The sequence below is a fragment of the Struthio camelus genome, chromosome 5 (assembly GCF_040807025.1).
Source record: "Struthio camelus isolate bStrCam1 chromosome 5, bStrCam1.hap1, whole genome shotgun sequence".
Classification (NCBI taxonomy): Eukaryota; Metazoa; Chordata; class Aves; order Struthioniformes; family Struthionidae; genus Struthio; species Struthio camelus.
Window position 1 is genome coordinate 17,679,942 of NC_090946.1, and position 23,009 is coordinate 17,702,950.

Sequence of the window (23,009 nt, forward strand, 5' to 3'; positions counted from 1 at the left end):
TGTTTGTATGCTTTTATGTTGGAGTCAAGACTCCATATATTTACTTTTGGATTCTTTTCGGTTCTCTTGTTTGTATGTGTCAATGTCTGTGGGCACACAGAACTAATCTTGGACACTGTGCAGATACCAGGACACCTTTTGAGAATGAACCCCTTTCTCCATGTAGAGCTTTTTGTATCTTTTGGTACCCTCCAGTTAATTTTGATCCCAATTTATCTTTTTTCCTCCTTTTTTTAAGATGAAGCTGAATCCCATACGTGTTACTTAGGAAAATGCAGGGCATTTCCTCTCTTTTTAGTATATGTTTTCTGAAGAGGTGAACAGATGGCCCTAGAGACAGATATATCTTCAGGGCAGTTTATTTTCAGTAAAGAGGCTATAGGTGCAACTAGGAGTGCAGTCACACTTCGAAATAAGGTTCCATTTGTAAATACTTAACTGAAGAAGAATATAAATAAATGATTTAATAAAAACATTGTAGTAGATCACTACAGACTACAGTAAAAGTTTATGAAGGGCATTTCCTGAGAAAGGTAGTTAACCGCAGAAACATTTATTTCTCATGTTTATAACATGCTTATACCATGTATTGTTTATTAATTCTTTATAAAACATTTATAAATGGAACTTCAGTTTGAACTGGCTAGTTAAAGAAGGCGGTGCTGTTTTAACATCACCCTCTGTGTGTGCTGAAAGGAAGAAGAGGTGTTACCCACATCTGCAGTCCTTTCTCTGTACTCTTTGTAAAGGCTTTATCCTCCAAATGTTTATTAGCATGGGTAGGTAAACCCGCTGTCTTAAGCCTAGGTGTTTCCTGTAAGGAGGTGTTATAGTTAGGATGATTTGCCTGATTGGGACTGTAAGACAGGGTATCATCAAAGGTATTTATGCGTATTGCCTGAGTCACGTTTAGGGAGCAAGCAAGCCCAGTTTGTATCTGTTGGACACCCGAGAGCAAAAATGATGAAATGACGTTGTCAAATACAGTGCCCGAGTGCTCGCCACTGCAGATGAATTCAGGTAGTTTTGAGGGGTCTCAAACCCTGTACTACAGTTTAGAGCTCTTGCTTTTTATTTGAATGAGCAAGCAAAGAGGAATGTCAAATTCCACCCAGTTTATGCCTTACGCACACAAGACATTGGGTGGATATTTTGGCTCTGACTTTCCAAACTATGCAAAGCATCAAAACAGTTCAAAATGTCTAGGCATGTCACCAAGGGACACTAGTCTGATGCATTGCCGCATGCATGCTGCAGGCCCCCAGTCTTGGAAGCATGGCTTCAGCTTGAGCAGTTAAAAGGCTGTATCCAACATCCCAGTAAAACTCTGCTATGAAAGCAAGGTCTACTAGGACTGCGACAAGGTACCAAACTCCCCTTTGATCGTAAGGCAAGTTTCTATGAAGTTGCTATTCAAAGAGGAAACAAGTGCCAAATCTGATCCAAATGTTTAATGCTAGTGATGATGCCTTTATACCCCACTGGTGTATATTAGCATGGGCGCTGTTGAAAAATTAGCCTGAGTGAAGGGCTATGTGTACTATGGTTACCAGGTCAGCCGCTCTTTCCTTTCTTGCCGGGTCTCTCTGCCTGCACCTTGGCAGTGTCAGGCTTCAGCCCTTCAGCTCTTACAGCTGGCCAGGAGTACTGCAGTTCTCTTAGACCAGCTGGAAACTGGATTCCAGCTCTTCAGTTTCACCAGTAACAAATCAACTGGTCTAACGTGAGTTTGGCATTGTATGGATTCCCCTTTGACGGCACCTGACTAAAGTGAGTAAAAAAATGACTGTAAAACAAAGGACCCGTTAACTTAAGTATATCCAGTAAGTTGGCTAAGGTATAAAATGATCACATACACAGACTATAGCCCACACATGCTCATTTCTTTCCAGTGCTTGCATGGAAAGCACTTCTGTCTCACTCTCCATAGCTCAGATGTCTCCTGATTATTGTCAGTCTTTGAGATGGGAGGAATAGCAATGAATTCAGTGCTTACCTTATGCTCGGGTGCCCTCCACAGCTTTTCCCTCCTAGAACTTGGATCTAGCTCCCTGTGAGATTGATTTTTTTTAATATTCCTCCCTTCAGGCTTGGCAAAGCAACTGTGTCACTTTGGATGGGACTCAGGAGTCTCTCCTTGGGTGTCTAAATCTGGCAGTTGTATTTGAGAGGATGCTGTTTATCTAAGCAACTGCATTAGCTTTTCTGCTTGTTTTTTTTTAACAACTCTTTGATGGCTTCCATTGAGTTTATGCCCAAGCATACTGCAGTGGAAAACACAGAGGAAAATGAGTCACACCCAGTATTCATATTTTCCTAGCTTGTTGCATGCAGTGTTAGGGTATTTGAAGAATTACAGGTTTAATGCTTCCAATGACCTTTAATGCCTGTAGACACTTTTAGTTCATAGCCACAGATGAAAGATGTTTTCATGCTTTTCTCCTTTTTCCACACATGATAAGGTCATCCAGGGTCTGCCATACTAATGTACTGCCTGTAGGGTCTTGTACTTCATTTTCTAAAGAGAGAGATACAAAAAATTCAATTCTCTCTGTTCTTTCATCGCAACATTTCAGCATTATGCAACATTTTCATGACTTTCTTTTGGCCCTGTCCAAGTTCTGTCCACCTGACTCTGAGATACAGGAGCAGGGCATACATTTCTAAAAAGAAAACCTGAATTCCAGCATTTGCCAACTAAAATGATCTTGATAGGAGGGGCAAATCTCTCATTCTTGCTTGTTAGCATTTTTGTAGTGGAATAAAGAACCTGCCACTGTCCAGAGTTCCTATAGCCAGCTTGGGAACTGAATCACATTTGTAAAGGTAAATTGGGGGGGATTTATTAATAGAAGAAGTTACAAGGAAGAGCTCCTCAGTGTGGGTATCATATTCCATACCAACACTCTCTTGTAAAGGGAAAGAGTTCCAAGAATGTACAGCTCTCTTTTCACCTTACCACTTAAAATTAACCCAGAATCCTTTAAACTCTTTCCACTGCTCCTATATACAATTTCCAGTGTGGACAAACTAAGATATACTATAAGGCCTAGTTTACTTTGTACCTATTTTGCATGTAAACCAGCAGCAAAAATAAAGCTTTTAGACAGCAATCATGTGGATACTGAATGCATTTTCAGGAGGATTTCACACTAACTCTCTGTTCTGTCCCCTAACTCAGGCTCCTAGGCTGGATGAAAACACAGTACACAACAACTGTTTTGCAAATATTGCTTCCAATAAGGAACTGGGAATTGGGAGGTGGGGCCTGCTGTGTTATGCCCTACATGTGTGTGACCATTTCTGTGAAAAATAGGAGGTAATGGGGTTGGGAGGAGAGAATTGAGGACTGTTGGAAACACCTAATTGGAGAGAGGAAGTAGCAGATTGGAACTTTTAATCCAGTGTCCTGGAATTCAGGTGAGTGTCAGACAGGACCTTCCCACCATAATTAAGTGATGGTGGGAACAGCTCCTAGAGGGACTGAAAGTCCTGCGTAGGTGTTTAACTCCATCCCTGGGCACCTGAATACCTCTCATATCTTGTACAAGGTAATTTGTAGGCTCCTCTTGTTAACAGTTTGGAAAAAGCTTTTCCTGATGACTCATACAAGGAAGATTTCAACTAAATGGACTTCCTATATGAATGACCTGTCTGTTTTGCACTCGACCGGTTCAGTTATAGGAGAGATACATAAAAACAGCCTATAAAAAGTGGAGCAGGCAATGCTCCCCTTTCCATTACTTTGCATAAATCTTGATGAGTGCCCCAGATTTTCATGGAGCAACTTTAGGTTTAATCTGGTGAAAAAGAATGCCGAAGCTGGGCTTCTGGGTCTCACCTACTATACTGTGGTGGACAAACTGCAATGAGATTCAAGGGAAAACATCAGTGAGGAGTTTCTGCACAGGATACAAACAGAGAGAATAGGACCTGCCATTATGTTCAGTTTTAACTTACTCTTTCCTTGGAAATATTTTATCTTCTGCAGTTCACATAATTTTTTAATAATGCTAGTACTCAAATTTATTTAGGAATATATGTCTGGGAGACCATTATAGAAACTGATTTTATGACTTTATCCTTCTATAACAGATTAAAAAGATCAGTAAACTGAGACAGTTTATTGTCTAAAGTAGTGTTACATTCTGTTATGTATATGCTGGCATTCATTATCTCACTTATATAAATTTTAAAAATATATATATGCAAACACACAGATAGACACATATGTGTACACATACACACATGCAGTCTATTTTACAAGCATCCACAGGATTACACTTTTTCATGCTTGATACTTGAAGGCAAGTAATTATTTTCATTGCTCTTCAGTATAGGTGAAACACCGATAGGTTTGTTAGGTTCTTAGCCAAATCCTCTCCTATAAGATTTTTAAGTCCTCAAGAAAACCTTCCTATTTAAAAAGGATTGAAAGCAACTGTGTCTAGGACTTACTCATTTAGAGTCACATGGACGGATTTTTTCTAATGGACAACCCTCCTCCTGGAAAATTTTGCTGCTGAAATGTTTGTGCATTTGGCCTGTCTGCCATTTCAGCATGTTGAGCATAGCACATTTGTATGTTTTCTTGTCTGCAGCTCACGTTTTGTAGGGGGCCTTTGTTGGAGAGCATAAGAGCAATACAATATAGGTAGCTTTTTCGGCAAATAGGACAGTATATTCTCTGTTAGCCAGTCTTTGTTTGAGGGCACCTGGACAGTTATCCTGATGGCAGTAGTGTCCTCGGCAAGAGCAGAGCTAGTTTTCAGGAGAGGAGACCTGTCTTGTTTAGCACCACAGCAGTTAATCTCATAGGAAAGCATACCAGTAGTGACAAAAGCCTGTCATCTCTGTGGGGTGGCACTGACTTCCGATGATCACTTCTCCCAAGGCTGACTATCTAGGTTATGCTGTGAAAGAAGTCCAGTGTAATGAAGAGGAACATTATTTTTGCATGGCTTCATTCTGCATTGAGTAGGAAAGCCCATGATCCCCAGGGAAGCTTCCTAGAAAGAAGCAGTGATTCTATGTGAAAGCCTTACTGGGGAGCAGAGATGTGAAATCCATCAGTGAGAAGCTGGAAAGCCAGTGTGAGCTTTGATTTCAGTGGGAAGTCATCTAATAGAAAATTATTGTGTTTCTGGGTCATGGAGACTTGGAGACTTTTTCCCTAATATCTGGAAGAATCCCCTGCCTTTGTGCCTTGTATGCACGGTGGTTTTCCATGTTGCTTTGTGGTAGAGCACTTTTCATTCTGTGTCCACCAGAACTGTGTAGAAGTGAATTCTCAGCACCGACACAAATGTCTTATAATAATCCTTTCTGAATTCAGCAATTCAGCTTGCACACACCGGAAGCAGTAGTTTCCATGTGTTTCATGACCAAAAAGGGGGTAGCAACTCCCTTAACAAAAAGGGATTATAATATCTTCCCTGGGGGAGCAGCATTTCTCAGAATTTTGTTTTGAGGGTGGGACAATTGAAAAATGTGATGGTAGTGAGAGGAAAGTCATGCGCTTTTCCAGTGACAGCCTCCCTCCTACTCCTCGCTTCATGCCTGTGCCTGCAGTGGCTGGTGTTCAGGGTTATTACTTGTCCAAGGTTTCTGAAGGCTGTCTCTCCTTATTGTGTCCATTCAGGTCTCGGTCAATCAGCGGAGCTTCATCTGGGCTCTCCACCAGTCCTCTCAGCAGTCCAAGGGTAAGTGGTGCTGCTTCAAGATCTGTTGGTCCAATTCACTCACACATGCTTGATGCTTTTCGACATCTGTTGCTGCAGAGCTGTGGCTCTTAGCTGGGATGTTTTGTTTTTCCTTGGCAGCTTGTAAATTTTCATGGGCGGTGAGGGAAACATTGTTTACAAATCCAAGCAGAGAATTTATCATACACGTTCCCAGCACTGCTAGTGATACTTCACTCGGCCCCTGCCCGTCTTCAGTCTTATAGCTGCATTAAGCAACATTGCAATGACTAAACGCTGCCATATTTAGGTGAGGTATGCGTACAGCATGATTTCAGCCCAGGTATCAGGAGCTGTTTCACAGCTACTTTTAACCATGCCACAGTAGAGCACGAAACCATGCTGGTTACAGTCCACTTGATTCTATTTGCCACAGAACAGTTTGGACTGGAAAGTCAGAGAAAATAAATGTTAAGAATTTGAGGGCTAACAACTTTAAAGGGAAAGTAAGAACTTGACTAATTAAGATGAAAAGAACGCTCTAAGTCTGAGAAGTAAGGTACTTCTGCAAGCATGTATTCAATATTTAGTCAGCTGTGGAGGATCCAACCCTTGGTGCTAGGTAATAAATCTATTACAAAGTTATTACAGTTCCATAGTGCAAAGACAGAGGCCTTCCTCTCATTGGTAACTTCTTCAGGGATAAGAGCTAGTATTTCTAGTGTCTGACAAGGTGTACTTTGTCACTACAAGATTTCAGTCCTAGCAAACATCTGGATCTCATCATCAAGTCTGTACAGCTATGAAAATCTGTTCTACCTAGTTGTCTGGGCAAGAATGTTGGGAGGATTTCCACATACTTTTGAGGACTTCTATGAGAAGGTGTCATTTCACACTGTTAGGACCTATGCATATACTCTTAGATATGGGAAGATAACGTCAGTATTCAGAGCACTTAATATTGTAATTTCCCATTAACATTGCGTGTAATTCTTATGTATGAAGTTACGCTTCCAGGTGCAATGTAAGATTGTAGTTTGATACAGCTTCCAACTCCTTTCTTGACGGAACTATTTTCTGAAATATACTCAATTTCCAGTCTGGGTTCCCATCAATTGTTACCCTGTTTTGCAACTAGCAGAAGTGTGCTCTATTCTTCCTTGCATCTCTAACGTGCCAGGAACCAGTGAAGATCTGTTTCCTTCCCTTCCTTGTTTTTGCACTGGGACCTCCTGAGTATCAGTGGAAAGAGGTGTGAGAACTGTATGCCACTGCAGAACATACTGAAAAAGAGCATGGAAACAGTTTTGTGCACAAAATATGCAGCCAGTATATGCTGCAAAACTTAGTCCTGATCTCATTAATTGATCTCTTGGGATCAATTTCTGACATCTCAGTAGGACTACCTCACAGAATAAGGATGACAAGATCTGTTCCACAGTTGCTGTATTTTAACATTATTACTTAATAGGCTATTGATTAAATAGTCTTCAAAGTGATTTAGCATCCAGATGGCATTTTCATAACCGTTTTAAGCAGGTCAAATTTGAGGCTTAAAGGGAAAGTGTTTGAATAAAAATCATATAATTTTTTAAAAAGACCTTACCTATGCTTCTAATAGCACCTTAGATTGTTGAAAGAGAAAACATATTTAAAAGCAAATACGTTTCACTGTGTGCACTTATTAGCTAGAGTTCTATGAGGAACCGAATTCAACAGCAATGGAGTTTTTTAAGACACACAAGATCTTGCCAATGGTGTGGATTCCCATTGCACCAGATGAAAGATAAGCCTAATCTTGTTCTTTCTTGCATTATTATAAATGTGGTAGTTAAGGGTCCCCCTTTGGATTTGCGGTGGTTTGACTGTGAGTTGAAATTGGCTTTATTTCTTTCAAATTTGATTCTCAAGCCATCCTAGACATAAGATGTAAGAATTGCAAGGGAGCATTTGCAATCAACAGTCTTTAACCTTTATCCATTGGAATCATTTGCGAATGGTTAGTAGTCTGATGCTGATAGTGACTTTCATAACTCAGCCACTTTCCTCGTCTTTTCACCTTCCTTTCCCATTGCTGGTAAAGGTTTACCAAAATGGCAGACTTTTACAATTCTAATTATAATTCAGATGTTTTCATGTAGTGGTTTTCTTTTAATTTTGGTGGCCTGACTCTAAGCTCTTTAAAGTCATTAGGAAACCTTGATACAAACAATCTTAGGAATTAAGTTTTAAATATACCTCTGCATTCGATAAATATGGCAACATTGTGCTAATCCATCAAACTCAGAAAGTAAACTCACCAGTGAGTGTGCCCACCTAAGATTTGAGGCGAAGTTATGTTTGCAGGGTATGTCTGGACAGGGCTTGATTAGAGCTTTTAGGAGTTCAGAATGTATAATAATAACGATGATAAATAATTTTTAATAGGCAATAATTTATAAAAATCAGAATCTGAATGTAGGACAAAGCTAAAGAGCCTAAATTTCTTGTTTTACAATTCTGCTAGTACTTGTAAGCTAAGGTGTTAACGGCGATATTTTCTAAGGTCACTCTTTTTGTTTTAAATGCAATTTTTGGCTTGCCAATATCCCTTTAAAGGTTTTCTACCCTCCCAAGTCTGTGTATTGCTGTTTGCTGGCTACATATGAACGGTTTCCCAAAATGCCTCTAACGTGTAAATGTTCTTGTCTGGGGAAAAAAAATCCTAATCCTTTTTTTGATAACTCATTGGTGGATTATGAACTTTGGTTTTCTTTATCTTTTTTAAACTGTATCTTACTGCACAATGACTCCCCCACTCTTCATAGAATTGGGAACTAAGAGCAAATATTGCTATGAGTTTACGGGCAGCAAAATTCAGATTATCAGCCTGTCCTTCGATGGGATGAGGGATGTAGCAAGTGGAGCATAAAGTCTGATGGGAAATAGCTTCTCCTCCCGGATAAATAAATCTGCCAGGCCTCAGAAATTTCCTTTATGGGTGTTTACAAATGAAACACCAACCTGATTTCATGTTTTCCTCTTGGTGTCGTATATTCTGAACCTTCCAAGCTAATGCTGAGCGGTTTAACCTTCCAGGCCAGGGGAGGAGAGTGGATGCTGACCTGGTATCACTCTCCCTTTTCTCCCCCTTTCTGCAATGGGTGGCTGCAGCCGGTGTGTGCATTAGCCAGAGGCAGGGGTAAAGAGGAGGGACAGAGGTTCTGACCGGTGTGTGCAGTAGCCTATGTGTATCACCTACAACTCCATATGTATCACACACCTGTTTGGAGTTTCACCTCTCTGCTGGGTTTGCACATGGGCACTCTGAGCTGCAAGAGGTGATCCCATTCTTGGCACATCTCAGTTTGTCTGTGGCTTGAGTGGTTCTTCTTTCCCCTTCCTCACCTCCCTACAGCATTGTGCTTCTCTCACTGCAGGGCAATCAGAACAATCCCAGAGAGATGGCATTTCTCTCTTCTTTTTTCTTGGTTACTTTCTTTCATTTTGTTTTTTACTTTTCCTTTGTTTTACTTTTCTTTCTGTTGTTTTCCTTTGCTGACACGTGGTTGATTAATATGATGAAGCCTGTTATGACACTGTTGTTCTTGCTGCTGCCGCTGCTGCTGTTGTTGATTATGCTGTGTTCCCAGCTAACTGCATGTCTTTTTTTTGTTTTTTGTTTGTTTGTTCGTTTTTGTTTCTTTGCAAAATCCCTCCCCCCACTACCCTTTCACTTCCATCTCTGGTGTCTCCTTGTGACATGATGCATCTTTGTGACTCGGATGGATTTTATTCTGACTTTCCGTTCTCTGCTCGCCCGCTCTATGCGTATTTCACTGTTTGTGATGTGCATGGACACTCTGCGTCTGTCTCGTAGCCTATCAGAAAATTCTTCATCCCCCCTCAGACCTCCGACCTCCCTTTCTCTCCCCGACCCCAAGTCTCCTTGGACCCTGATGCTTGTAGGAACGCCTCCAGGCCTGGACATGTACTCCAACCAAAGCCAGCACTTCAGCCCAACCCAAAGACGCAGACTTTGCCATCCAAGAGCAAATTGGCTGAAAAACCACTCCAGTCTACTAAATCCAACCCACTCCCTGCCAGCAATACCAGCGCTCCCTCTTCCCAGAACACCCCTGTGCAGAATGCTCAAGGCCGCTCACCTGCTGCCGGCTTTAACCCACAGCTGGCCGTTCCTAAAGTGCAGACCAACCCTATGTCTCCTGTTAGATTACTCCCTTCTAGTACTGACCCAAGCACCAAATCTATCCCCATCATACAGGTCACCCCTCACCCCTCTCCAAGGGGAAGTCCCCTCCCTACCCCCAAGGGGACACCTGTCCATACGCCAAAGGAGAGCCCAGCAGGCACACCCAACCCAACACCACCATCCAGCCCCAGCATTGGAGGAATGCCATGGAGGACACGGCTCAACTCAATCAAGAATAGTTTCCTGGGGTCTCCTCGATTCCATCGCCGGAAATTGCAAGGTGTGTACACTTGTTTGTATGATCATGGTTAATGATTTTTTTGTTAACTTCCTTTGCTAATCAGTGTAAAAATCTCCTCAATATAATCAGGGGTTTCATATGTGCTGGCCTGTTTCTGTTTTCAGAGTCCCTACAGTGTTGAGATGGGCAGAATTTTCTGCTTCTGGATTCAGGTGGCTTTTTGCATTCAGGCAAAGGGCACTTGAAGTTAGATGCATTATCCTCAGACACTCTCAGCAGCTATCCCAACACTCTGTGGTTTTGCAGGATACAGGGGTGTGCTCCTGTAGGAAAGGAATATTACAGACATGAAAAAGCTAGGTTTTGAACTCTGATGGCCAGGGACATTGTCTCTGAGATGACCAGAGAACTACTGAGAATTGCAGCAGTGACTGAGCTGCATCCAGTTGGACCTTGAAGAAGCTGAAACAAATGGTCTAGACTCCTGCTTTTAACTTTATGGTTAGAAAAGTCCATAGAGATGCCCTATGTATTTTCAGCGGCTGCAGACAATCTTTGGATGATGCCCGCTATGTTAAGTGTAAGAATTGGCTCGTGAAATAGTGGTAAAGAAATTGCAAGGCAGTTAAATTAGCATGGTGTTTGGGTCTGAATCAGAAGCCACTGAATCCAATGCAAGCTTTTCTAGTCACTTAAGACAGGGTAGGGTGAGTTTTGAAGTGCATCACTTGATTAGATACAGTGATCCAGAAGGACATGACCAACTTTCAAATGTCAGGACTAGTCTGCAGAGGCAATGGGCAAATGCAAGAGTGTATCGTGCCAGGGTTGTTTCATTGGCATGAAAGCAGAAAGATGAAGGTCTACTGATTCATCAATTTCTTTTCTCCTTCCCTCTCTTTGGCTGTGCATGCACGTGCAGTACCTACACCAGAGGAGATGTCCAATTTAACCCCAGAATCATCCCCAGAGTAAGTAATTTGCCAATATACTTCTACTTTTCACTACATGCCAATGTCATTTCCTTGACTGAATGTCATAGGGTGACTCCATTGCTGCTCTGAATCGCTATCTGACTATAACCAGAAAGGGACAGAGGTGTGAAATATTTCTTCTGCTAAGGACTCTGGATAGAATCTACACCTCAGTGATTGCAGTGGAGGGTCAGCAGGTGATGAAACAGTCTCCAGGTAACCGCCTCATTTTCTTAGGGCTTGCTGAGCTTAACAGTTCTGAGGCATCTTCCTGCTCTCTTCTTTCATTTGGTTCTCAAGCAGATCACACCTGAGGAGCAGGGAGGCGAATCAATGACTAACATAGGTACTAACCATGCATTAAGAAATCTTCCTCTTAGTGTAGGACAGTTTGCATCCTCAGGATAAAATACAGAAGCTTCTGCTAAGATGATTCAGAGGAATCTTTGGCTGGGATAGTAAACGCAGTGTTAATTCTGGGCAGCAACACTGGGAGATGCAGAAGCTGTTTCATGTTCACCAGACTCACTCTGAAAAATCAGTGTACACTTAAACCATTTCACTGCACAAAATGTGCGTCATTGCATGGCGGGTTTGGAAGCTCCTGCCAGAGACTGCTGCGCCAAACACTTCTTAATATATGCAACAGATGCCAAATTATTCCTTTTTATTTTCACAGCTTGTGTTTGTGCACCCAATACCCATAGACTTTCCTTGCCAACCAAGACAATTTGGCCTTTTGTCAAGACACTTGTGTGAAATATTCATGAGTTGTAGATGAAAATTTGGGACCCAAAGATTTCTAATTGGTGATAATGGTATCGCCTTAGCAATTTTCCCCAGACCTGGCATGTATCTGGTGTAAGATGGGCAATCTATTTCTAATGCTGCAAAATGGAGGACGGGTAAAGACTTTGGGAGAGGGAGAAGGTAAGGAATAGTTAAGGATAGTGAAATTGTGTTTTCACAATTCACTTTGGAGCACTCACTAATAGAGAGGCACGAGAGAATTTGGTAAAATGAACAGATCCTTACCAAAGAAGTATGTGATACTCTCATCCCAAATGTTTTTAAGACTGTTAAAGTAGAAAAGTATCTGAATGAAATTTCCCTTTTCTCGTCTCTTCTCTTCATGTGTGTATGTCAGTGGAAGTTCATCTGTGAGTTTATTGCTGTCTCCACTTCCCGCTCACCCTTTAAAACCTGGTATAGAAAGATAGTGCCTGTCATTTGAGGCAGTTTGGATGCAAGTCAAAGCCTAAGGCCCTTTTTTCATGTTATGTATAATTGCCAAATTAATGAGTTCAATTGGGCTGCACCCTGCAGTAAACACAATAAAAGTCATAAAAAATAATGAACTGGATTTTATTTTAATGATAAATGTCTTGTTGCTCAGTGCCCACGTCCACATATCTTGTTTTGGGGGGATTTTCTTTCTTTCTGTAAGAAATAAGATATCCTTAGCAAGAGCTCTACTGACCTCATGGGCTGAGTGATAAAAATACACATCTTTGCTCCGTTACAGCATTTTTTAATGACTGCCATTCATTTAACAATCTTGATGATTAGATAACACACTTCAACACATCTGGGTGATACTATTCTTTCTCTTTTGAAAAGTCCTAGTGAATGTGTTAGGGAGGACATTTAAAGAGACGTATCTCCAGCTGCTTTAAACCAGCGAAGCTCCATTTGCTTGAGTAGAAATGCTATTATTTATGCCAGGTAGGAAAACTTCAGGAGATTACAGATCCATGAGCTCAGTGACAGGTAGGGAAGGCAGTGAGGATCTCCAGAAGGCCCTGCAGACAGACACTCCAGAAGTATGAGATGAAACAACATTAGAACAGTGAGAAATTCAGTGTAAAGTGATGAAACGCTAGCCTCCATTTTCATACTAATTTTATTCATGGATTGGACACCTGATTGGTTTCCCTAGAGTAGTCTATGTACCCCTCCTCCCACGCACACCTCCTACCTCCCTCCGTCTTAGGAGACTTGCCATGACAAGAGAAGACTGTTAATGCAAGTACCATTTTTACTGCTTACGGCCTGATCCTGTGAGGTGCTACAGCACCTCATTCAGAGTGCTGAGGTTCCTTGATTCATACCAGTTTCAACCCGAGATGATAGCACATGGCACCCCATAAGAGCAAGGAAGCCTTCACTGTGGTGTTTTACTCTGAAGCCATACCTTCTTCTTCAGCGGGCATATTCCCTGCACGTATGGGCACAGTTAGTTCTACTGATTTGAGGGAGAAAAGCCGGTGCATATGTTCTGTGTCCTGATTTTGTTCATTGCAGAAACAGGAGAGGCCACTGGAGTCTATTCCATCTTGTGCCGCACCAGCAAAATTATTTACTGAATCCCAGTGTTTTACAAGGTGGATTCTAGTGCAGGCTACCAGTGAATCTTCCCGTGTCTGCATCACTGATGATAACCTGGCAGAAGAAAGGAGCCCAGCTGGACTCTGGAGAGTTCAGGCCAAGTTTGTAATCTGAATAGGAGAAAACGTCCCCATTTTCTGGGGCCCTTTTAACCCGCACTCATTAAGAGACCTATAAACAAGGGGCCCACAACTTCATTAATGAAAATACAAACATGAAAAACAGTATTTTAAGATGGCATACCTGCAATTAAAAATTCATACTTTTCCAAGCCCAACTTCCAAGGAGCATGTGTGACATATACTGGGCCGCTGGAGTCCGTATAGTCCACCTCTGTTCAGATAATGATAGATACAAGCCTAAAACAACCAGACGTTTTAGATGGATAACCAGGTGCAAATTTACTAATGAGCATAGGCCCTTTACATGCAGAGAGCTATTGCCCCAGCTCTCCAGGGGCTTGAGGAGTTGTTATGGTGTGTGTGAGACACATGAGCTAATTAGTATGTAATTTCCTTTCACACTCTAACCCTGGCTCCTTAACGACCTATTTAAATGAGAGGCCCTTTCTCTTTACTGCTCCTTATGCTAATCTTTGGCTCACTGGCTTAGTTACAGTTGCCTATGAATATTTTAGAGAGTTATGGTTTTCCAGACAACTTTAATTGAGTAGGGGGCAGTGATTTACCAAATTGCAAGTGAATCTTTTTGCACTCTTATTTTTGATTGCCTGCAGTAGGTGAAAGTGAATGTTTATTTGCACAACTGAGCTGTCTTCCAGTTCTGGTGTTTCCATTGTGTGGATTAAATGGGCAGTGAGATGACAGTGCTGTGATTCATGGAGCAATCTGGAATAGGGAATGATGCAAATTACTGGACTTTTCTGAGGTCAAACTGTGTTCTTTATCCCAAATGTCAAGACTTCAAATTAGTTTTCCAGTTTGTTTCTCTCTCTCCTAGTCTCTGCCCTTCCTCATTCTACCTCAGCCTGAGTCTTTGCCTGGAAAGTGAATCTGCTAATAATTCTTTCCAGCTGTTTATTGCTTTGCTGGAAAGCTGATGCAGATCCTTTTCGTAGATGCTTTTCTGGAGAAACACGGACTGTAGGATGTCTTCTTCTGTTGAGTAGTAATCCCCTAAAACAAGTGAAAGCCTATTGCTTGGCATGATGCAGACTGGACTTGTCATGGTATTATAAAATATCCTGCAGAGAAAAAAAGCTGCATTCTCTTGGTGGCAGGTCTTTTAATCTCTGATTTTTCTATGCTAAATATCTCCCTACTAGAAGATGGTTAATTTCAGTGGAATTTTCCCTGGGCTTAGCTTGGTCCAGCAGTTCTGTGGCTGTATGTCTTAGCTGACAGCGTCTTCTCTTCCTTCAAAAGCACACCTCTTGGAGGTGCTTCCTCAAGTTCGAGGAGGTTTCCCTGAATAACATACGTGTCTCCCTACGTTTTTCCTTTAGCCTGCTTAATTTAAAAGTGAATCTCAAAAAAATGGAGATGGTGGAACAATAAGCAGAAACAAACATTTACTGATACTATCAGTATGGAAAAAATGAAGCAGTTTCATTTTATGATGAAACTACTATCTGATGCTGAAAGAAAATGTGGGGTTGGATTGCTGTCACTGGAAAGCCTGAAGTGTGTTTTGTGTTGTGTTGATATCTTCTCTCTTAGTCCTGGAAATTCATTCCTATGTAGGAAGGCCAGAGTTTATGCATTATTTAGACACCCTGAATGAAACTAATTTAATGTACAATTTTTGTCCTGGTCTTCTGCGTAGGAATGGATTTCACTCACTGACAGATTGGAGGTCCAGTGAAACCCACAGCTTGCTTAAAAGGTCAAGATTAGCGTGATTATACTGTCAACCCAGGAAGACACCTTCAGAAAAAGAACTTTCCAAGCCCTAGAAAAGAGGGGCTTGAAACTGGGCAGGAAGGAACTTACATCCCTGTGTTACCAGCACCCACATGATCTCACGAGAAATGGAGAGATCGCTGGAGAGATCTCAGAAATGTGTCCCCAGATTTACTTGCGCTTTTATATATGCAGTATTAGTTGGTATATTGGCTCAGTCAGAAGAGTTATCATTGCCGGTCACACATGCTGCCAAAGTAACTCCATGTGGGCCGTCATTTCAACAGTTTTTACCGAGTGAATAGGATGTTCTCAGACACTGTGAGCCACCTACTGTAATAGTGTTGCATCTGGAGTGTTATCATACTTCCTTGTGCAGTTTTGTGTATTCTTTCCATGTGGGAGGTGTCTAAGAAATAGCGCTCAATATCTAAACCATCTCTTTCTTTTCATCACGTCAGGCTTGCCAAAAAATCCTGGTTTGGTAACTTCATCAACCTGGAGAAAGAAGAACAGATTTTTGTGGTCATTAAGGACAAACCACTAAGCTCCATTAAGGCTGATATTGTCCACGCTTTCCTCTCGGTAAGTCAGTTCAGATACCTGCTGGAGGTATTGCTCTCTGGTCAGTTCCAGGACTTCTTGTGCCATATTCTACTGGCCAGGGTCTCTCCTCCTCGAAACATGTCCATTATGCATTTAATTTAAGTGGCATATTGATTCAGACATCCACTGGACTCTACCTGAATTTCTAAATATAGATAATATTCTCTAAGGTGAAAAAAGATTTCACCTTTCTTGGCAGGGTCTCCAGATTTGCCAGTGCTTGCAATATCAGTGCAGTTAGAGCTCACACTGCAAGTGTGGTATCAAGACAGTGACTTGCTGCTTTGTCACACTTTCTAATTACCTTCTGGACATCAGATTGAGTCTCGCTGTGCTGGGTATGCCCTCCACCACTTTTATCAGACACAAAAACCTATCTCACATCTGCATTTTTTTTACTTTAAATCTCCTCTTCTGTGTTTTACGGCAGATAGAGGAGTAATTTCCTATTGTGACCGGAGTATCGGTGGTAGCAGATGCTGTAATCTAGGACTGTCTGCTGTGTGAGCAGAGGGAAATGTCCTGTGTTTTCCTAGGTGAAGTCCTTATTCTCACCCACCTAGAAATATCAGTGAAGAAAAAGTCAGCACAGTAAAGCTAATTTGAGAGTTTTTTCAGTTCAAGGGAGTTGGAAACATAGTTATTGATATATTTCTTCAATGGAGTTAAGAGAAGGAGACTTAACTTTTTATATCATTTGTTAAATTGATATTGTTTTCCATAAAATATTGCACTCCTTTTTAGTCTTTATGATACTGCAATGAATTTCTTCCAAAAAAAGAGTCACGATCCTTTTAACTGTTCATGCACAGTACAGACATACAAAGAACAAGTACAGTATAATAGCATGCATCACACACTGGTGATCCATGCTGAATTTCAAACCAGTCCGTCTCAGATTGTTTTGAAACATGCGTATTCCTATACCAATTCTGTGCATTCAGCTATGCTTGTGGACTTGTACTGTGCCATAGTGTGCACTACAGTCTGTATTAGTGATTCCGTGCGCACCCCATGTGTGTTGGGTGGGGTGTGCTGTGGTGATTTCTGTGCAGACCATATGACTCATCTCGTAAGCCAGCTTCAAAATTAAATGTAGTGTCGCAGCCAGCTAAATAAGTCCTTAACATCAGCTTTTCAAGGAACTCATCCCTCGTTTTTCCTCAGTTAGAGGCCAGAATTCCAAGGGATTTGGGGAGTCTTTGAAAATCTGGTCCTTTATGAATCAGTAAATAGACAGTGAGGGTATGTTAAATTCTGGCAGGAACTGCGAATGATGAGTGCTTGAAAATTGGGCAGTTATGAAATTCTACCGCAGGTCTGAAGATACAGATATTGGAAGATACCAGAAAGTTGCTCAGAATTCTTTTATATGTTGATAAGAATTGTGATTTGGGTAAGTAACCTGCAGGCATGCTCTCCCTCTGGATATCCCAAACACTTGGGTACACGTCTACTCTTTGCACTGGCGTCTCATTGATATCATAGGATCACCGAACAATTCACGTTGGAAAGGGCTTAAGGCTGTCTCCCGCTCAAGACAGGATCAGCTATGAGAGCAGACCAGGGTGCTCAGGGCTTTGCCCAGTGAGGTCTTGAAAGCTTCTAGGACAGAGGTTGCATAACCTCTCTGGGCAACCTATTCCAATGTCTTGACTGTCCTCAGGGTGAAAAAGGTTTTCGTTATATGCAGTCTTACATACCACCGACTTTTCTAGCCCCTCCCTTAATACCAGCTCTCACTCAGCAAAAGGCATTTCTTGAAACTGATAGGTGGGTAGGAAAAGAAAGACTAAGTGTATACAGTTGTGCAACATGTGGAATTTATATGCATGCTTGGTATTTCATCAATAGTCAACTTTAAATTTAGTTCAGTCATGTAGGAAGTGGTGCATTCTTGTGTGGTGCCATGCAGCCTACACTCTTACTGATTTCACAAGAATAGTCTGTACTTTACAAGTTCAAGCCCAGAAGCAGCAAATCTTACCCACTCTGGAAATATGCAAGTAATTGCTCTAAACTGAGTGCTGCAATTTTGTCCCCTTGTGCTTTGGTCCTACCATCTCCTTTTCCCCACCTGTTTCAGATTCCAAGCCTCAGTCACAGTGTCATCTCACAGACAAGCTTCCGTGCAGAATATAAGTCCACAGGAGGTCCTGCTGTCTTCCAGAAGCCAGTGAAGTTCCAGGTGGACATAACGTACACAGAAGGGGGAGAGGCCCAGAAGGAGAATGGGATCTATTCTGTCACTTTCACACTCTTGTCAGGTAACCGTGGCAAAGCTGAAAGTGGGTGCAAGTTGCCTTTGTCCTTGCTGGTACAGAGGCCAGCAAAGAGAGCTCACTCAGGGGAAGAAATCTATCTTGACCTTAGGGGAAGATTCAGGCAGTTGGATACAGGAGGACATTGGGAACAAGAAGATTCCCAAAGAGGTGAAGTTGCCACTACCATGATTAGTACTAAAATCCCTGCTCTGTGCATCAGGTTTGAAATACCCTCCCTGTCCTGCCTCCTTGTTTCAGTTAAAGTGCTCAGTGTCTCAGCTGGGCGCTGTGAGGCCACTAGTTTCTTTTTCAAAAAGAAACATGCAATCACCCTTTTTCCTGGCTGGCCATATGACACACAAGGGTTAAAGTGGACAGTCCAAATCAGTGGAGAGCCCAGAAGTTGTATGTCTCACTCCTTTCAACCGATCTGGCTTCCATTCCATTTCTTCTCTTCGTGGAAGGCAGTGAGTAATTCCCTGCCTCCAGGGGATCCAGTGTTGAAGACCAGCAGGCCCTCAGCAAGACTGGTGCCACAGGAATGCAACAATCTCCTTTGTCTTTAGGAAATGGACAACTGATTTTGCTTTCCTGTCAGATGCTCTCTGGTCTTCAGGCTGGCTGTCCTGTGAAAGGGAGGAGTCCAGCAGCGCTAAGGCTGCATGGATATTGTGCAGGTAGCTTTAGGCTGTTAGAGAGCTGCTCGGTGAGGCAGCCCTGACTGTGGCAAGATGACACTGCATCCAGCCGGCCTTATTAGAACTGCTGGTGAATAAGACTGTTATCCCCACCATTTAGAAGAAATTGCCCTCACTCCTAGGGGGGCTTGGAGAAGGTTGGGTGGGAGGGGGGTAAATGTTTAAAAAGAAAAAAGAAAAAAACCCTTTCGACCTTTACCAAAGTAGCCAGGAAGCCATCCTTCCTCCTGTTGACTCCAGCATGCCACAGTCCCTAGTAACATGAGAACTGAATAATAGTTCCTCATAGCCATACCCTTCCGCTGATGCACAGGCATGCTGTCAATACACTCGTGGGGAGAAGATTGAAGGGAAGTCCCCTCTGGCCCATGTTGTTTGGGGAATCAGCTCCCACTCCTCTCACAGCCATCTGTGCCTCTTCTCTCCTCACAGGTCCAAGCCGTCGTTTTAAGAGGGTAGTAGAAACCATTCAGGCACAGTTGTTAAGCACACATGACCAGCCTTCAGTGCAGCAGTTATCAGGTAAGTAGTTTCTACTGTTGAGCACCTTGCTTCAGCAGGGACAGGAAGGTGAAGTGCCTCTCAGTACCAGGAGGCTGAGGGAGGTCATCCCTCTGATTACAGCAAGAAACTAGCTCCATTCAGACAGAACAGTAACTCCCCACACCCACCCCACTCCTCCCGCTCTCATCCCCACTCCAGTGCTCCCAGTGCATTCCCCAAGTGAACAGCTTCTCCCCTCCTCCCGCCCAAAGAGCCATTTGCCCACTTCTCCATCAAAGGCTGCATCATCAGTAGTTCTTCCAGATTTTCTCCGGCTCCAAAATCTCCCAGAACAGGGACACACTGTAGAGGACATCTGATTTTCAAACCCTTCAGTCGTGCAGTAGAAACCTCTAACTTCAGAGGGTCCCAGAACAAAGTTGAGAGCTGCTTTTAGTTAGCCATTAGCATCGGCATTTTCAGATGGTCAGAAGGTGGCTAATAGTTTCCAGTATTGTGGTCAAATTCTTGGCCCAATTACTGTGGTAGCACAAATCATATACTAAGGTTCTGCAGAAGCTATACCTTATCTATTTTTAATGTGAATTCCTATTCCTCGTGGTTATAAAGAAAGCCTTACAAGTGCGGCCCTGTGCAATGGCATCAGTCTGAATCTGCAGGCAGCCTGAAATGGTAATATAGAAACTGGCCTCATTCCACCATTGTGTAGCAAGTGTTCACTCTGAAAACGAGTGTTGGCACTAAAAAAAATCAGTATTAACTCTTCTATCCTTTAAGAGGACAGAACAATGGAAAAGGTGGGAATTCAAATCATAAGGAAGCTTAGCTATTGGGAGTGCTTCACGGAAGGAGAAAAATGGGGAGAAGCAGAGAGAATGTACAAATACAGGGAAGAAATATGAACAGGACGGAGGGGGAGGCTGCAGGAAGAAGACAAAGAGGCAGGAGGAGTGGGAAGAATTTTCTCATCATATGATACTGAAAAGGTAGTAACTAAATATTATGCATAAGACTCAAATTCTATGCTTGACCTTTGTGTCAACCAGCCACAGACAAAAGTAGGGGAATGAAGTGGGTATGGCATCCTGCAGTTAAATGCTGGAGCTCCTTGGCTCATTGCACATATGGGTTACATACTTCTGATCTAACAGTGTAGCTTTAACAGCTGAAGATAAAATAACTCCATCTAGAATAGTGTATGCTCACTACATGACAGAAAACTACACTCAGCTCAGGAAAGATTATTTTCCACTTTGCTTTTGCCCTCCAGCGCTGCCTGACCTTCTGCATGCTGGATTGCAAGGGTGTCCAGCACATGGGTTACTCTGTTACGGAACAGGAAAAGTGAGAATATTAGAACTAGGGTCGATTCAGGTTTTTGCTGTCTGGACTTTTGAAATTAAATTGAACTCAAGGAAGCAGACAGAGTTTTCTGCCAGCCCTTCCTCTTGGGAAATGCTGAGGCCCAGGGGGAGCAAGGGGAGCATCCTTTGGGTCTAGTTCATATTACCCCTGCTATGTTTACACAATCCTTGTCTCTTAGGGAAAGAAATGTGCCCTTGACCCTCTGCTGAGGAAAAAATTGCTGTAAATAAAATTGCGAGCTCTCTTATTATCATCACTCTAGTATGGGCTAGCTACTGAGGACTAGAAGGACTAGAAGGACTTGGACCCTGTTGCACACAGGCATGTGATGCACATAGGAAGGTCACATGATGGCAGGAATAAAAAACATTCATCTGACTCAGAGGTTCAGGGAGATGTTTAGGGCCAACTGTGCTGTGAGAAATGTCTCTGACATATAGTTTTGCTCTGGAAAGGAGAAATCCTATAATAGATGCTGAATCTCTTTCTGCTACCTAAAGCTGTGCTAGAGTGTGTCATTCTAGCAAGGGAAAAGCAGCCTGATCTTTAAAGCCAAGGAGGGAAGAATAATTCCACATGGAGCAAAACAAAATGAATGATCTCTTGAAACTTAAGAATGAGAATTCCCTGGGCTACGGAGTTATCCAAGCAGGACAGCTCCTGAGACACCCAGGAGGCAAACTACCCTTTAATCACCTGTCCTGATCAGCAAGGTGTGTGTGTCTCTTGAAGAAGACAGAAGTAGTGGAACTTGAAAAATTTAGTTTGGAGCAGACTCCAAGTGTAAGAGAGAAAGGAAGGAAAAAAAAAAAAAAAAAGATTGTTACCAAAAAAGAGAGAACCTGTGTGTCAAAGTATGGTTCGCATCTCCCAGCTGTAGTGAGATGGTAGGAGGAAATACAGGAATAAGGGGACAGCGAGAGAGCTGAGTTCACATTCCTCACCATGCTCAGCTACATGGCTGCAGTTGGGCAGGTCTGTACAAGGACTTCCTAGGAACTGCCATGCGATTACTCAACTTTCTGTCAGTGTAGAAAGAAGGCAAATTCTCTGTTTCTCTTCTTCTCCCATTCTCCCAGCTCTGAACACCTCACAGGTGTTGTGGTGGTTGGATTCCCATTCAGGTCGTGTTTTGAGGATGCTCTATAGGCAAAGTCCACTTCAGCAACAGAAAGAATTGACAGTTTACTTTGAGTCCCCTCCTCCTTGGCTCTGAGGATATTCAGACCAGCAATACTGGCCTGTTTGTACCACTGCCAGGGCACTGGATGTTTCCTTAGGTCGTTGTGCACAGATATATCCTCTTGTCTCACCTGCCGTTTAGTTCAGGTGCTATTACAGGTGGCATGATGAAAGCCATCTGTGAAAAAGCATGCCTGTAAAGTGAGAACTGCAGAAAGGGAAGATTCAATAAACAGTATAAAGCAGAATAGCAGGGCCTAGTAAGCATATGGCACCGACAGTCATTCTCTCTCCTGCCCCTCTTTTGATCTGTTGTGCAGCATGCCAGCCCACTAAGCCGGCTTGCCTGGGTTTCAGAACGCACTTTCCTCTGTCTCGTTTCCTCCAGCTCACAACAGTGTTTGTAATTGTGTTGTCCGTGCATCTGTGTGTATGTATGTGAGTGTGTGTACACATATATACCTGATTTAGGCAGATGTATTTCTATGGTACACTTGAGCACCCTGTAATCTCCCTTTCTCACGGATATTCTTCCATCCATTTCCATTTTCCCTTCCTAAGACTGGCTGTGCTTATTCCTTCTCAAATACTCTGAAGCAGGAAAATAGCTTTCCTCCCTCTCCCAAATAAATGTATAAATAAATGAAATCCATCCAAAAAGCTAAATTAATACATTTAAAATCCACTGTCCGGTTGGCCAAGTTCAATACAATATATCAGCCTTCTCTCTTGATACTTCAGGTCATTAAATCCACCATAGTGTAAGTGCTGAGACAATACCAGATCTACAGACTCATGACTGGCATAGAACAAGAACATACAGATCAATTGTTCCTTGTTTCTTCTGCTAAAAAAACCAGAGGCCATCACATAAAACTCATGGAAGCCAAGTACAAAACAAACTTTGGAAGGTGTTTCTTCATGTAGTGGGTAATGCCTGTGGAACTCCATGCTGAAGCAAGTTGTGAACGCAAGAAGCTTCTATATACTCATATTCCTATGAGTACGTCCATATTCAGAGGGAGGCTGGACAACTCCCCAGAAGAGAAATC

General features: G+C 42.4%; 1 protein-coding gene across 11 annotated transcripts in view; it reads left to right on the forward strand.

Moving 5' to 3' along the window:
• BRSK2 (BR serine/threonine kinase 2) overlaps nucleotides 1-23,009 on the forward strand; it is a 315,571-nt gene that overhangs the window by 274,502 nt on the left and 18,060 nt on the right. For all 11 annotated transcript variants that reach the window (XM_009674422.2, XM_009674423.2, XM_009674414.2 and 8 more), the window contains 6 exons: nucleotides 5,642-5,702; nucleotides 9,946-10,153; nucleotides 11,037-11,085; nucleotides 15,800-15,923; nucleotides 18,031-18,211; nucleotides 19,339-19,428. In XM_009674422.2, the coding sequence (XP_009672717.1) occupies nucleotides 5,642-5,702; nucleotides 9,946-10,153; nucleotides 11,037-11,085; nucleotides 15,800-15,923; nucleotides 18,031-18,211; nucleotides 19,339-19,428 (713 nt within the window). The remainder of the gene's footprint in view (nucleotides 1-5,641; nucleotides 5,703-9,945; nucleotides 10,154-11,036; nucleotides 11,086-15,799; nucleotides 15,924-18,030; nucleotides 18,212-19,338; nucleotides 19,429-23,009) is intronic.